We start from the raw sequence: 16,588 nt of genomic DNA on the forward strand, positions 1-16,588 counted from the left end.
GTTATGGCACGTGCCGAGAGTGTGCCGGACGCATGCGAAAAAGGGAGGGGTAAGGGGCTATCACTTGCAACGGCAGATGGTGTCTTCCTCTATATCCCCCCCTTGAAGTTTTCCCCAGAGATTAGGACATATTAGCCGTGTTATTAGCGACGTGGCAGTGTGTCTTTGAGAGTTGATTAAACGCAGCGGGGGAAGAGGGTGGGCACTCGACACAAGGCTGCTTACATCTGTCACAGTGAATTGAATACTTCCACAGAGCAACAGGCACCTCAGCAGATGCCTTCACAGTCGGGTCTGATTTTGTAAGTGCAGCTTACGGCAGGGGAGGGTTCAGACTTTTAGCACTGAGTTGGCCCAGTGGTGGCACTTAAAGGCATTTTGATTCATTTGCATGGATTTGAGATCATTTACTAATTTACTATTTCTTGTTTGGTCATAGATGGATTTGACCCTTATGCTGCTGCGATGGCGCATATTGTGCGAGATTTTGAGGGTGGCCTAATCTATTCCTGGTCACCCCTTAGACATTCCCCTGGCTTAAATTTAGGGATTGCAGTGTTATCATTTTGTTATACGTATTATATGTATGGTCTTCAAACATGTATTTCTCAAGCAAAAGGTCTCTGTTGCTTCTCTTTTGTATGTTCTTACCTAACCCTGTACTGCTGCAGATAATTTAGCTTAAAAGAAAATATACACAAAATATATTGCACTAAAACAGTCATTAATACCATGCAACAAGTATAAGTATAATTAGTCAAAAAGTCTATAAAAAAATCAATCAAAGTCTATCAAACTACTCAAAGGAGGATTCAGAATTCAAGACGATATATTTTGTAAACTTGATGGAAGACTTTCTGGGTTCTGGGGATTGTTAAGAGTTGATTGTGTCTCCCATCTTCATGAAGACTATTCCAGATTTAGTTGTGTAAAACTGAGAGGCAGCCATGTTTAGTCCTGACTCTGGGATGTGGCAGGTTTTTACCAATATTTCCAAATATTCTTTGCTTTCACACAGACTTGTCTGTTACACTAGTGGTATTTCAAGACCCCAAAATCTTTTGAGGTGGGTACTCGGGCTGCAAAGTTTGAGAACCACTGTGCTAGACCATGGAGCTGTTATTCTCTGAGCCTCCGGAAGCCAGTTCTGAGACCTGAGCACTGGACTATAATGATCCTATTTACAGGTTTTGGTCAGGATCCAATAAAAAACAAAAGACACAATGATAAAGATGATGTAAAGTGACTGTTTTTGGGTCGTCCGGTGCAGGGCTCTGTGTTACTGGAGGAGCCCAGTGACACCACCGCCCCGAGCACAGAGGGTGCAGAGGGCGCGGAGAACGGCCCGGCTGAGGAGATGGCGCCCGCTCCACCTCCACCGCCTCCTCTCCCACCGAACAACGCTGCACCTGCACCGCCCCCTCCTCCACCCCTGCCCCAGGAGTCTGCCGCCACTGACACGCGCCGCCCATCCTCCGCAGCAGGAAGTAAGCCTCTCCTAATTCTTTGACCACAGAACCCTCTTCTCAATAGGTAGTGTCCATGTTCTAGGACAATGACAATCTCACATACAACTGTAGGGGCGTTTTACTAATCCGTTAGTGTAGAACCTTCTCATTATTAGTTTGTGACTGGAGTTACAAATGAGCAATATTACTTTCAATGTCTTCGGGTAAAGCCCTCTTGTTGGCCAGATTGAGATGTTTGTTCCATTCTCGTCTCTTAACACCTTAAATCTTAAGGAAAACTTATCATAGAATTCTTAGCTGCGCTTCATATCAATGTCAATCTACTACAACAGAAGATGAACCTGCTACTATTTCCCCACCCACACAGGACGTTTTTTTTGGTTCAGAAATGTGACTTTGCCAGTGTCTCCTCTCTCTCTCCATCTGTAGACTCTGTGGTCATTTTTCCCTCGAAAGCACCAGTCCTGTATAAAGGGGAATGGAGTAATCCCAGTTGGTGAAGATGAGTTGGGCCTGACCCCGGCTTCCTAAATAACTCATTACAAATGGATGAAGCAGATGCATTACTCAGAGCTCTGGTTTAGTGTTTATCCATTTCCTTAAGTGGCCCAATGCCGTGCTACATTCCATTGTGTATTTCACGTGCACTACTATAAATAACGCTGAAGTATACACATACGTTTCAGTGTTTCTGAGGTCCATGCATCTGTGTCATCAAATAAAGGTTAAATTAAAGGGATATTTCAGGATTTTTGACATAGGGCCTCATGTCCTAGTTATCCAGAGTGATGTTGATTTCTGGAGATATGTTTTTTATTTTTTATTCATGCAGTCCTTATATTTGAAGAGTTTAGTGGTGCTAGGCTAGTGCTAGGCTAGCGCATGTCTATAGTAACTAGTAGCCTGAATTAAAAACCTCTTCAAAATCATGAAATGTTGCCATATCTGCTTTGTAGAAAGCTCCTTTGTGAATTCCACGTGGAGTAATGCCGGCCGCAGGTAAACAAACTACTGTAGATCCAGGAACCTAGCAGATCACTCCACCGCTGCATGGCTTACAACCAGGAAGCTGATGCTCTTCAAATATAAGTTATTTTAAATGTAAATTGGTTATATTTAAAATTATTCAGTCAACACAGACATTTATATCGGTAGTCTGGTGTTATAAGTGATTTGCCTCAGGTGCACTGTGCTTGGGTCAGACTGTTTTTAATGCAGGCTACTAGTTACCATAGACATGCACTAGCCTAGCACTAGCCTCGCACCGCTAAACACTTCAAATATATGGACTGCATGAATAAAAAAAATAAAAAAAAATCTCCAGAAATCAACAACACTCTGGGTAACTAGGAAATGAGGCCCTATGTCAAAAATCCTGAAATATCCCTTTAAGCTTTAAAATTGATCACTACTAATCATCGTTGCTTCGTCTTGGTCTGGGCCTGCCTGTGTCTTCCCCGTTTCTTCCTCTGTCTGTTTGTCATGTTTGTCATGTTTGTCTCATGCTTCTGTCACTGTGCTGTGAAGGTGAGGATTGTTCTGCCTCTCAGACAGAGGGAGGAAAGCGTAAACAGAAAAAAAAGAGTAAGTACGAGCTTAAGTGTAGCTCATGCTGTACTAATATCATGTACACATATACCGTAGTCAGTATATGTGTGCCAAAAAAAGTAGATGCAGAAGCTTCTAGTGGCTGTAGAAGTTGTGCTTACAAATAATGCTTACAAATAATACATTGCAGTTGTATTCATAGCTAGGAATAGAAGTGAAAGTCGGTTTGGGGTTCCTTTATCACCTTAAAAGAGGGTTTAAGGGTTAATGTTTTTTTTTTTTTATCCTTTGGGGATCTTTTACAACAGCCTTGATGACATGTTCTCAATTGTCAGATTTACTTTTGGTTCATTAGCTGCAAAATGACAGGAAAGCGATAAACAATGAAAGGAATAGTAGTAAAAATTGACTATTGTCCCACAGCAGTAAACAGCGGCGGCGAGTCATAAAACTAATTGATAGAAAATACAGATTATTTTATTGGTCACAGAACACACCATAAAACAGGTGGCTGCTCTAATGTTTTAGTGTCCTGTGGTTTCCTACTGATTGACATTAATTGAATGGCAAACTTTGCATCAATTGTTGCGCACAGAAAACACATCCTGAACGGTTTTGTTTCAGTGTCCAATTACAACATAAAGACCTAACTGCGATACATTCACTAATAAAACATCGCCATCTTCTTGTTGGCTAAATACTCTTTATTAGCTGTTGTCTGCCAGTCACAGTCCCGCCCTTTTTCCTCCTACACATCCTCAGTCAAAGCTCTCATGGCACCCTAAAGATAACAATGTCATCAAGTGATTTTACTTTGGTATTTGCAATAAGGCTTAAGGCAGGGGTCTCTAACCAGTAGCCTTTTCCAAATAGCTCCTCAAAGGTTTTCTACATTTCTGCATTGGCTTGATGAGCCACATTTAGATAAGTTTCTGTTTGTTCTAAACATATTGAGCACAGACGGCAAACAGTTAGGTAAATAATGAACCGTAAACTCATTCACTTATTTCCTTTAATCGTGTTAAAAAATCATCTGATGTTGTAGGGCTGGGTGATATGGACAAAAAGTCATATCCCGATATATTTTGGTTGAATATCGATATACGATATATCCCGATATCTTTTCTGCAAAAGTGAGAGCTGTGAAATGAAATGCATAGTCAAAGATAAAGCCATATTGGAATAGTGGTATTGAAAACTCACTATAAAATGTAAACATAAACACTGTATAACAAAGCTCCGTAAGGTGCACATTTAAATAAAAAAATATCTTCAAATAAAAAAGCCTATAAAATAAAATAGGTCAATCTTTTTCTGAGGGCAGCATTTATATATAAAGAGATAAGATAAGCTTTTTAAAAATCAGCTTGAGATTACCTGTTTCTTTTTGCTAACTTAATAGCTTATGTGAATTTGAAATATCCCGATATAGACGCGATATGGTCTAATTCCACATCTCCTTTAAAAATATATCGATATATCTTAAATATCGATATATCGCTTAGCCCTATGATGTTGCATATTTATGTGCTATCGAAGCTTAAGTTGCTCTTTGCCGTTTTTGTCACGCAAAAGTAGCTCACCGTAATTATTTTTCTCGACCACTTTCCTGAAAATACTTTTACAATAATGCTAACAGCTTCAGTAAGAATGGACAGACTTCAGTGAAAGTTTAATAAAACTATTGTACATGTATTGAACCCCTTGTTTCTGTTCGAGGGTTTAATCCAGTGAGTCTGGGGACAGAGGCAGTGAATGAGGCTGTTTGTCATATGCGTGTCACTTACATGGTGCGTGCCACTTGTGTGGCGCTGAGGCTTGGTCCACTGCAGAGCGCTAACAGGATTGACAGGTGGCTGTGCTGTTTGTGTGTGCATGTGCACGGATGGGTGTGTTAATGCGTGGCCGGCTTGCCAATGGCTTGCTGTCACTTTGAGTTACTGATGATTCCTTTAGATTCCCCCAACTGTGATGATGGAGTTTGAGTAGAAAGTGGTGCACGAGAGAGAGTCCTGCTCAGAGGCGGAGTGAGGAGGGGCCACAGACTGTGTGTCGGGCTGTACCTCTGCACTTGCCTCAATACAGTATTTTATGGGACGCTTCATTCATCTGTGATGTAGAAAATGAGAGATCGATGAGGGATTAAAGGCAGATCACTGGAGTTTACAGCCGTTTCTTCAGGTGAGGGACTCAAGTTGGATGATTCATGGTTTGTCCTAGTCGTGCTTTGTCTGTTAGATTTAGTTGGTTTTGAATGATTTAATTATGTCACTGAAAGTGTGTAGTGACCTAACCTGTGTGACTTTAAATTACATGTTTAATTTAAAATGTACTTTATCATGAATAGCGTGACAATTTTAACTGTGATTCAGGAGTCACCATAGACAAGCTTAATATGTGTTGCATTGACCTAAAATATAAGTCAGCATTTTAACATTTTATCTTTTAAGTGTGTCTTGTTTGAAGTGTGTCTTTAAAATCATGATTATATTATGTGCCGAGTCTATTCTGTAATTTCCGAAGGGTACTGTTGAAGATTCTGTTGAAAGCTGAGCATGTTCATTATAAGCAGATTAGGGCTATGAGTGAACTGAATGTATACATTTCACCAAAGACCGACTTTCATGATCTGATATGTCTGCAGCAGCTTAGCTGAGAATAATGAGGGCACTCAGGGCGGCTTGCTTTGAATTCATTCATTGTATTGAAAACATGTATTATTCAACCACGCTTTCTATCATTACTTTTAATACACTCACATTAGAGTGCGCACAGTATAGTAACTTGTAGCAGACGAATATGTTGTAGGTCTGTATTATCTATGTAAATTAAGGTAGAATGTATTGACCACCTACAGAACAACAGGTCCTAGTCCTGTATTGTGAAGCCTGACTAATGTGATCAAATATTTAACAGTGAAATGCCACCCAGCCTCTGTGTGCCTGTGTCTCTCACTTCTGCCATTTGCCTGTCTCAGTTGTATTTGTATTGGTTTCACTTTTCCCGCTCATCCGTTTATTTGCAGGCGCAAAATCCTTCAACATGATGTCCCCCACCGGAGACAACTCTGAGCTGCTGGCAGAGATCAAAGCCGGGAAACCCCTGAAGCCCACGCCCCACAATAAAGGCTACACCACAGTCTACTCCAACAGCGGACCCACGGGCAGCAATGTAAGTTCAGTATGTCTGACAATAAAACTAGACAAACTAGACAACAGGCATTCAAAAAACACTGTTGATCTTTAGATAGATAGATAGATAGATAGATAGATAGATAGATAGATAGATAGATAGATAGATAGATAGATAGATAGATAGATAGATAGATAGATAGATAGATAGATAGATAATGCCATATGTTTACTTTTTTTTTTAGGGAAGTACCACATCACCTCCAGAGACGCGTCCACCCAGCCCGCCAGCTGCCAAGCCTCCATCTCCTCCGCCTTCCAACAACAACATAGCAGTCACTTCGCCACGGTCCACCCCGAGTCCCAGCCCGAGCCCAACAAGCACCCGATCCACCAAAACCATGTCAAACTCCACCAGCAACGGGCACCTACCATCCAGCGCTGTGATCAATGGGAACAGTAGCAGCAACAGCACAGCAGCAGGAGAGACTGTGAGGAAGATGAGTCTGGCTGATGTGGAGGCCCTGGTGCCCACTCACGATGAACAAGGAAAGGCCATACCTGAGTGGAAACGGCAGGTGATGGTCCGGAAACTGCAGGTCAAGATGCAAGAGGAGGAGGAAAGCAAGCGCAAGGTAAGGTTTGAAGTTGTTCTGCTGATGTGTGATTCTTGTGGCTTTCCCATTTGTGGTATGTGGACAAGTGCATACTTAATATAAAATTTAAAAAAATGAAAGAACAATAGACAGTAGTAGATGACCTTCCTGCAAGCCAATAAAATGTGTCTTTAATCACAAGATAAATATTTCCTATATCTTTTTAGGAGTATTATTGTCTTTTGTTAATTTTGTTCATTATCAAAAAATGTTAATGTGGCTTTTGTCCATCATTCTTACAGTTAAATAATGTTGCATACACACACATGGGGATTGCTGCATGTTGAATTGAAGCGTGATTTTGTGTTTTCCCACTTCCTTCAGTTGTCTTTTTTTGATATGGTGTTATTTCAGAATATACAGTTTATTGAAAATTGAGCTGTTTAACAGTTATTCTATTTTAAACACAGTTTTGTTTAATATGTCATGTTTATAAAAACACAAACTATGTGACAAACGATTGCTTAATTCAGTCATTAGCCATTATTTAGCATGTGTGTGTTCTACGGTTTGATGATTTGCAGTGAAGCACTTGGTGACAACATCCATCTCAAACAAACTGATGGAGTTTTGCGATTCCAAGTTGTTACATGCTGATTCAGTGGTGTGATGCCAGACCTATTCACACTACATGTCAACCAGTGATAACGATAAAAAAGGCCTTTAATGCTCACGCTATATACAATAGAAGACATGTTCATTATTCTCTGAATCTAAACTTCAGGGAGACACGACTCCAACCAAACTCAGATGCAAACTGTGGTGTAATGACAAGTATTTGCAATAACTGTTTGATAAAATACAGACTAAATAGGGACACATAGCGAGTTTTAGCTTAAGAAAACTATAGACATTAAACAAATCTCAATTCAGAAATTACATCAGAGACTAAAGCTCTGTGTTGTGGAAGACTATAAGTAGTTTGGAAGCTTGCTTTGAGGCAGTGCCATTGCACCACTAAATCCATGTAAGTCCTGTGTGTGGAGGATTTGCACTGAAGAGTATTCAACAACAGAAACACAAGCTGAAGGACTCCCCTTCTCCCCTTTCTGTCTGTCCATCTCTAAACTAATACAGTTTTCTAGTGGAAACTACCAATCTCAAGACTGGCACTACTCCCGTGCCCACAATGCCTTTTTGGGACCTTTTGGAGAACTGATGACAGAGGCAGACCTCAACCGGATCGAGAAGCAGATAGAAAACCTGCAGCTGATGAACAAGGTCTCAGAGGTAGAGAAGGAGCTGGAGGCTCTGGAGCGAGAGCTGCACCAACTCCTCCCTGTGTCCGCTGCCCTCAACCAGGGACGCTTCTCTGTCAACCCAAAACAGGTGCATGGCCAGGCCGAGGACCTTCCTGCCTGGTGCAACAAGATCTCCACTCTTCTTAAAAGTATGGCCCTACTTCTTGCTACTCTCGGGGGCAAGCAAATCGACATCTTGGAACTTATTTACGCTCAGGAAGAGGCACGAAGCGTGGCTCTTGCTCAGTCAGGAGGGCCTAACAGTGGATGTATTAGCCGCTCCCTGTCTTTCTCCACTAGAGAAGATGTGGAGAATGAAATAAGACAATGTGGAGTTTCAGTGAAGAACCTTAAGGCCAATTATGAAGTACAGGGTCAAACACAGACTGCAAATGACAAACGAGTGTACAAACGGAAAAGGTCCCTGCCTGTGGTGAGTGAGGAGGACCCTTCTGCCAATGGGCCTCAGTCCCAAACCAATGGACACCTGGCTCCTGTGGAGTCCCCAGTGGTTTTAGTGGAAGAACCCATGATAGTGGCCTCACATGCCCCAAAGACATATGCCCCATCTGAGGCAATGGCACCAAATAACTTAGAGCAGTTCAACCAGGTTCTGTCCACTGACCCCATTTTAAATAATGACCAATTCACCAGAAGCTTAGAGGTCCAGACTGACTTTAGTTATGTGCAAGAATGCATTGAAATGAGGAAAGAAAGAATAGTCTTTCTTTTCCTCGAACATTGGCGGAAATACACAATGTCTGAATCTTTCCGACTCAAACCCAACGGGAGAAAGGGATCACATTTAGATGTTTGCTGGGAAGACTACAACCAGTTTAGTGAGGGGCTCGGGGAGGGCGTTCATAATGAGGATGACAAGCTCCTCCTTTTCATGAAGTCCAAGCATGTGGTGGGGAATCTAATCGGCCACTGGCGATTAATCATGAGCCAAGTTCCCACAAGGCAAATCCGGAGACTTAGCCGTGCTCAAATGATATACTGGCCGGAGCACTTCCTTCCACATGTGAACGGGTCTCCTGTCAGCTACGAGAGCCTCACACTGGACCTGTTCATGCTGGGATACTTTCAACTCCTGGAAATGAACATGTCCCGTAATGAACGCAAATTTCGCCACCTGTTGTGCTACGAGATGTTCGACCGTCTCGGCAGCCACAAATGGGAGGTGATTCGAGATTTTCACAAGGACGTCATGGTGGAGATTGAAAAAGGCCAAAGAGACTGGGTGGACGGTTTCGAGGACATAAAACAGAAATATTTCGGGGACAATGAAAGTGCGGGTGGCGTCATGACGGCTTCTTTTAATTCCATGTCTCCTGAGCTTGCACTTGTGCCCGATCCACTGCCCCCTCCGCCTTCACACCCCCCTCCTCCCCCGCCCTCTCACCCAGCACCTCCGCTTCCCAATAATGAGCCTGAACCGGCTCATAGTGAGAGGCCAACGCGGCAATCAGATGTTACCCCGTCACCCCAACCTCCTTCCGTCAACAGTGGAGTATCTGATAACGTTCAGGGAAAGGAGGCATTGGGTGATAGTGTCCGGCGCGATCCAGAAACCGCGGCGCAAACGTCATCGGATGGGACGGCGGTTGCCAATGGAAGCTGCTCTGTGCAGGACTCGGGACAGACAACTGACACCACACTAAACAGTGATGTAATATGTAAAGAGGAGGCACAGGTCGAGAACAAGCAGGTATCCAAAGCAAAGGAAGATGTGTCTCCTGATAGTGTTAAAGGAAAGGAGGATGTCGATAAACCGCCTCCGAGAACTGGTTCTGACTCCATTAAGACTATTTATGAGCTCAAGGAGTTCAGCAATGAAGAAATTATCAGATACATCGACCGGAGCTTTGCCTTTTGGAAAGAGAAGGAGGCCGAGCTTTTTGATATTTAAGGATTACTATGGAACACTGGAAACCTAGTAGAGCTCAAAAGGTTTAGTTGAAACCACTGAAGGAAACTGGCAGGCTGAGAGGAAAAGAAAGGAAACTAATCTGGAGGTAGCTTTCAGGCCACGTCACACAAGCAGCAAACAAGGATCTGCTTGGGTTCACAAACACACCCATTGATTTGCATTCTTCAAAGTTTTCTTTTTTTTTTTCAAACAAGGCTAAAGCTTTTTTAGTTTTTGAATCATAATCCTTATGCCATGGTGTACTTTTTTGAAAGTATCTGACATGCCATAAAATGTGTGCATTTTATTTTATACTTATTTGATATCCCTAGTTTTTAAGAGCACACTTCAAGGTCTATAAGGATGATATTACTGACCTGTATGGAAAGTGAACATGACAGGGCAAAAATTCTAATATGTTAAATACTTTCAGAGCACTGTCCATTACAGAAATCTATGTCTGTGTACAATTCACTTACTTTGACAAGTACTCACACTATAGTATAAAAATCCAACATATCAAAGGGCTACAAGGCTTACATTTGTACGTATTTGCATCCTGCTTTCAAAAGTTGGTTCCGTTACCATTATTGCTAATAAAGTTTGATGATCCTGTTATTTACCTATTTTTATATTTGAGGCATGAAATAAATTATTATAAGTTATTACAATAATGACAAAAATGTATTAATGTTTTTCTTTCAATGTTAAGGTAAAAGAAGACAGTGAAATGAGCCAATGTTTGCCACACCACAGTATTTCCCCCGAGTTAAGATTAGCGTTAAATAACCCTATTAGCACCACCCGCTGTCATGCTTTGGCTTATAGAGCCAGAACGAGGTCATTGCAGCCTGTGATCGACTGAAAAAGGAAAGGTCAGACCATGAACCAAAGTTTATGTGTGGATTTAGCCAGTGTTCACATTTCACTGGGAGGCAATACAATACTGTACATTACACCTTTACTGCACTTTAACACACGCCTAATGCACTAGACAGCTGTAATGATGACTTATTTAGTTTGACACCAACATCAAGAATTTCTGATGATATTGAAGAGCATCAAATTTGAAACATTGTATAAAAGTTTAAAGCAAAGATTTTAGTTTAAAATATGATAATAATAATAATAATAATAATAATAATAATAATAATAATAATAATAATAATAATAATAATAATACAGGCTTTGACTTGATTTAACTGTATTTTATTCTAAAATTTACACACATTTCCACTGCATAATAATGTAATGTCAACAACTCTTAGTCTGCCATCTAGGCGTCATTTTTGGTACTGCAGTAAAAAAAAAAAAGAACTGCTGTGATAAATATCATTAAGGGTTTATGTTCATATTTTACAGTTTGCTCAAAATGACAACTTACAGTGTAATTCCCATGGGATCCATTGAATGTTAAATGTTTAGTCATTTTATCTTCATGTTTGTTGTTACAATGAACTGGCTTAGAAAGAGGAATGCAACAGAAATTCAAGATGGCCGTCTTCTTGACAACCACATTAATACAGCGTAAGGAAACATATCAAGTCCACTTTTACATGTGTGTACTGGTGTGAACTGATATTTGTGGTGTATGATATTTGTGTGTTGAAGAAAAAAAAAAACACCAAATGCAGATCAATTTTTATCGGGAAAGGATTGTTAAAATGGCTTCATTTCAACTTTTGATTTAACAGCTTTTAACATTTGCAGTTTGTTTTCTACCCATGAGATGGTTATATGTATCAGAAAGAGTTTTTGACTCGTGGCGATATTAATTATGATAAAATGAACATCTGCTAACTGTTTTGGACCCCCATCTCTCCCAATCCCTCTTTCTTCCTCTGTGACTATGTACAGGACAATGAGGAGGCTGCCCGTCTGGCATCGATGCCGGCCTGGAGGAGAGACATAATGAAGAAGAAGATGGATGAGGAGAGGTGAGTAACACAGCAGTGTTTATGGTCCCAACTTAATTGAGAAATCAAGGACTAAAACTGAATCTTTGTTTGATATCTCTTGTTTTCTTGCTATATGGATATTGTGTTTCCTAATATTGCAAAACAATAAATTGGCGATATATTTTACAGTCCTTTAGTACATTTGTAAAACACTATATGATTAAAACTAAGTTTATTATTACTAACCCTGATTGGTTTATTATTAGACACATTTTTCTCAACACTTAGATATTTACTCTTATCCTTTTCTTTTCTTTTTTCCTGATGTGACAGGGAACAAAAAAGGTAAGAATAAACGTTTGCTACTTATTTAGCTTTACTTATAGAGGGGTGCCTTGATAGTGTTTTAGTTTGAACTGTATTGATTTGCAGAAAGGTGGAGGAGCAGGCCAAACAGGCCAAAGAGCTGGAGGAGAAATCGGAGTTGGAGCGCTTGCGCACCATGGGTTATGACGAGACCAAGCTGGCCCCATGGCAGCGGCAGATCATTCTGAAGAAAGGGGACTTAGCCAAATAGTGAACTGTCCCAAGAACTGCTCCGCTGCTCCTGCCCCAAGGCCTTGACTTCATGCATCTCCTGTTCCAATAACTGGATAAAAAGCATATCTCAGATTCAAGAGATGGATTCAGCTCTCCAAAAGGTTTGGTCCAAAGGCAACAATGAGATATTCCACTCGAGGTGGACGTTAGTGTTTACGGTACTAATATTTCTAATGACATGCACTGATCTCTCTGCTTGGCTTCTTTTAGGCTAGTAGTGTACCTTAACCTTAACCACTTGCTACTTTCTCACAAATCCTTAAATCCTGTAGAAATGTGGACGTGCAGTACGAGAAAAGTGAATTACTGCATTCCTAAAATCACAGCAGGATTTCTAAATTGCATGGAAACCAGAACCTGATTGGGAAGTTGTCATGTAAATTTACCTAACTGGAGTCGAATAACTGGATAGCCCAGTGTGTGCTCAGAGGACTGTATACATGTATACAGAATACTTCAATAACTAAGCTAGGCAAGGCATTTAGCTGCACGGTGCATGAAAAAGTCAGGAAGATACTGTTCTAGACTGGTGTTTAGATGCGTATTTATATGTATTTTTGATTAGTGGCACAAATAATGTGGCCATCTCACAGATACAAGAGAAAAGCCATACTCTTTTGGACAGGATGTCATCTGTACAAAGGCACATTGCTGTAACAGGCTTATAGTTGCTTGTTCAAGTACGTGACACAGAGTGTTGAGATTGGGAATAAAGGTATAGGTTTAGGTTTATGGCTAAAACAATACTACATTGAAAGAAAGTTGTCCCCAATTCAGTCTATTTATGGACTCAATATTAAGCTACGGTGGTCATGAATGTAAAGTGTCGTTGCATGTGTCGAATAACGTGTTTATCGTATGTTTTAATTGTGAATGTGTAACCAGAGGTGGGTCATAAAAGGCACCAACAGTAAATTTGAGATTCAGGCTAATCTTCCCATTATGTACCTTTGGATTTCTTACATCATAAGTTTAATCATTTTGCCTTTTCTTAATAATTAACATTCAGTAAATTTTGTTCATTTCACGTGAGTAACATTTACAACAAAACATTCTTACCCGTGAGTTACCTATTTACGACTGTTACTTGAGTATTTCGAAGGAGCTTTTAAGTGAGTGCTGTTTTTGGATACTCTACCCACCTCTGTGTTTAACTGTGGAGCAGGAAAAGCATCTCGAACCCTGCGTCCAGTGTCAGCCTTTGCTCCAGTGACCGGCAGCATCAATATTGGATGAACAGATCTGGTTGCAACGTGCAGCTGCCATTGTACGACAGAGAAAGGCGTAACATCAAACATTTACTGTCCCCCGACACTGCTGTGTTTTAGTCATCGTAATTGTCCATCAGTCCAATACGCATTGTACGTGGTTTATTATGTTGCTTATCACCCGTAGCTACTAATTGACATTGGTTCAGACCAGCCTTTTAACATGTATAAAGACGTCTATAAATTAAACAAAAATTCTTAATTATCACAAATACTGAGACAAAAAAGCAAACAGGTTGTTATTTACTGTGTATATATGCTACAAGTTCAACCATTTATTTTTATAATGTCTGTAGCATGAAACTCTAATAGGGAGTATGCCGATGATGTCACAGCATGGCAACAGGAGCCAAACGAGTATCAACTTCGAGGTAGAACATTTGTTTTGACACTCTGGATCGCTGAGGATTCTGTTTTAGAATGAGAATGATTCAAGAGCTTACCCAATAGATGTTCCATATAAAGTCAGATGATAGTGTGCACGTACTGTAGATGTTATTATCTTTTTCAAAATCTACTTTAAAGCCACACTGCGGATCATTGCAGGTTTCATGTTGCTACATCACTGGCACGATGAATAAACAGGTCGGTGTGATCAAACGTGCTCCTAATGCTCAGCCAGACACACAAGGCTGTTTTTGCAAAGAGTGAAATTAAGCACTCGGAGGAGGACCTAAAGTAAAAGTTGAACTTGCAACATCTGCCTGGAGACACGTTGGCCTCTGAGCAATGCAACAAGTCAGATCAGCTGAGAGGGAGACATTCTCAGCTAGGTCTATGACAAATCTACAGTTCAATATATTGAGGCAGGAAGCTATTGCGATAAACTATACATTATAATGGGCCTTGCAATGCCACAGAAACTGTCTCTAAAGCTTAAAAATGACCAAAAAAAGCTCTTAATCTTAAAAGATCCAATGGACATGAAATACAATGAGACACCACTTACTTAGGGTAAAACATAAAGTATCACATTAGAAAAATGGGGGAAACATGCAAATAAATGAAGAGACGATTAATATTGAGCCCAAAAATGTATTGTTTATCAGTAATAATCGTGACAGCCCTTCTTGCAGCTTAACATGACTGGTATTTTGCTTTACCAACAAAAACACGCGTAATGGAATTCATGCCTGTGTTTTATTTGAATTCTTCGGGGATAATGTTCCGCAGTGTGGCTTTAAAGCTGTTCTTATCTTGGTCATTTTGCTTTGCTAACGGACAATGATCATTCATCTCCATTTTGCCATTTCTTTGAGCTATGTAGTTTCAAATGTTCGTCAAATCAGAAAAGAATGTGCTCCTCATCAGAACCATTTGATTATTATTATTTATCGGATGCCATATGATGTTGAAATTAAGTAATGCTAACGTCATTGCCATTTGATTTTCTAGGAATATATTGTGTACATAGGGACCCACAGTTTAATTGTTTCTTTATTGCGTTGTTACGTCTCAGCCTTTGCTTTTCAATAGAATATGGACTAATTCTATATATTTTCAGATTGTTATATGAAGATGATAAATAAATCTTTAATCATTAAACTGTGGTGAGAGTCGTTCTGTAGAAATGTGTTAATGTGAAAGTGGTAATTGTGTGAATTGATTAACAAATAACAAAAGAGACATTGAAGTAGGTACACAATGAAATGCTTTAAGACTATTGTGGCGTTGTATGTTCTTTAACCTCTTAACCCCCACCTTGCATTTTTTCCAGTTCAGCTTTACCCAAATCTAATAGGTTATAGCCTGTTGGCCATTGTAATGCCTCATTTGAAAGCTAAGACCTACAAAACTAATCTGGCCTGATCTTTTTCCTTGCGTTGTTGTCACCTTTCTGACTTTTTTTCTCCATTGTTTTTTTGTTGTGTTTTCTTCACATTTTTGCCACATTTTTATCACTTTTTGTTTCTTTTTTTTATTGCTCTTTTCTGCTTTTTTTTACCGTCACTTTTTCGTCACTTGTCTGTTACTCTTTTGTGCTGGTTTTGTTGCATTTTCATCGCTTTTTTGGTGTCACTTTTTTATTTTGCCCTATTGTGCCTATTTGTTGTGTTTTCGTGCTTTTTCATCGCTTTTTTCCCCCCATTTTCGTCATTCTTTTGTTGCATTTTCATCCTCGTTTTCATCTCTTTTTTGTTTCTATTTTTGACACTTTTTCCAAAAAGCTTTTAGCTTTGGGTAAAGCCGAACTGGAGAAAACGTGCTTGGTTCAGGAAGGGGTTAAAGTGCACATGACAGGTTTTAATGCTTTTGAAAATATGACTTATTTAGAGGGATAACATCACTTGCATAATTGTCATTTTATTTCAGTGAAGCAGCAATTTTAATGAAGAAAGGTTGAGCAGAAAAGTTGTTTTTCCTAACAGGAAGTGACGTAGTTAAAGGTAAAGATCCACAGCAGTTCGACTCACTCATTTCCCATTGACTTAACATGATTGGCACGGCAACAGTTTAAAATTATTTGCCTTCATCTACGTCACTTCCTGTCAGTGTCAATAAGGAAGTGAAACTATAAACATCACAAAAAGAAAGCTGGGCACAATCTTTCGCAACATCCTAAATATAATTGTGTTAACTATGTTTTAGCAAAAATTGTGTCTATGTGTCATATGCACATGTTTAAATTGTGTCCCGTTTTTTGTGTTGCTGTCCCGTGAAATGTGTTTTTTTATTATCAATATTACATGCATCAAATATCTGTGGCTCCAAACTGTTTATTTCTTGCTCGCTCTCAGTAGAAATTACCATTTAAAAAGTGTGCGTTGGACCTGTCACGATAATACAGTTTCAAGTTCAATATATCTCAATAACAAAATATTGCAATAAACGATATAACTGGTGACCTTTTAATGCACTCTAAAG

The 16,588-nt window shown here is 39.9% G+C and overlaps 2 protein-coding genes across 4 annotated transcripts in view; both read left to right on the top strand.

Annotated features, from left to right (window-relative positions):
- espn (espin) overlaps positions 1 to 13,395 on the top strand; it is a 34,369-nt gene extending 20,974 nt beyond the window's left edge. Inside the window, exons 9-15 of one of the 3 annotated variants that reach the window (XM_079558595.1) lie at positions 1,271 to 1,487; positions 2,997 to 3,053; positions 6,043 to 6,188; positions 6,394 to 6,783; positions 11,815 to 11,893; positions 12,179 to 12,200; positions 12,288 to 13,395. In XM_079558595.1, coding sequence (XP_079414721.1) covers positions 1,271 to 1,487; positions 2,997 to 3,053; positions 6,043 to 6,188; positions 6,394 to 6,783; positions 11,815 to 11,893; positions 12,179 to 12,200; positions 12,288 to 12,432 — 1,056 coding nt within the window. In that variant the 3' untranslated portion in view covers positions 12,433 to 13,395. Of the gene's footprint in view, positions 1 to 1,270; positions 1,488 to 2,996; positions 3,054 to 6,042; positions 6,189 to 6,393; positions 6,784 to 11,814; positions 11,895 to 12,178; positions 12,201 to 12,265 lie in introns of all 3 variants that reach the window. The other 2 variants (XM_079558596.1, XM_079558597.1) reach the window with 2 other exon arrangements.
- On the top strand, positions 7,963 to 9,957 carry LOC306964289 (espin-like protein; the record flags this gene model as incomplete). The annotated part of the gene is made up of 1 exon (XM_079558282.1): positions 7,963 to 9,957. The coding sequence occupies one exon, from the start codon at positions 7,963 to 7,965 to the stop codon at positions 9,955 to 9,957; it is 1,995 nt and encodes a 664-aa protein (XP_079414408.1).
- Positions 13,396 to 16,588: the final 3,193 nt, after the last annotated feature.

The sequence above is a fragment of the Gobius niger genome (genome assembly GCF_951799975.1).
Source record: "Gobius niger genome assembly, chromosome: 6".
NCBI lineage: Eukaryota > Metazoa > Chordata > Actinopteri > Gobiiformes > Gobiidae > Gobius > Gobius niger.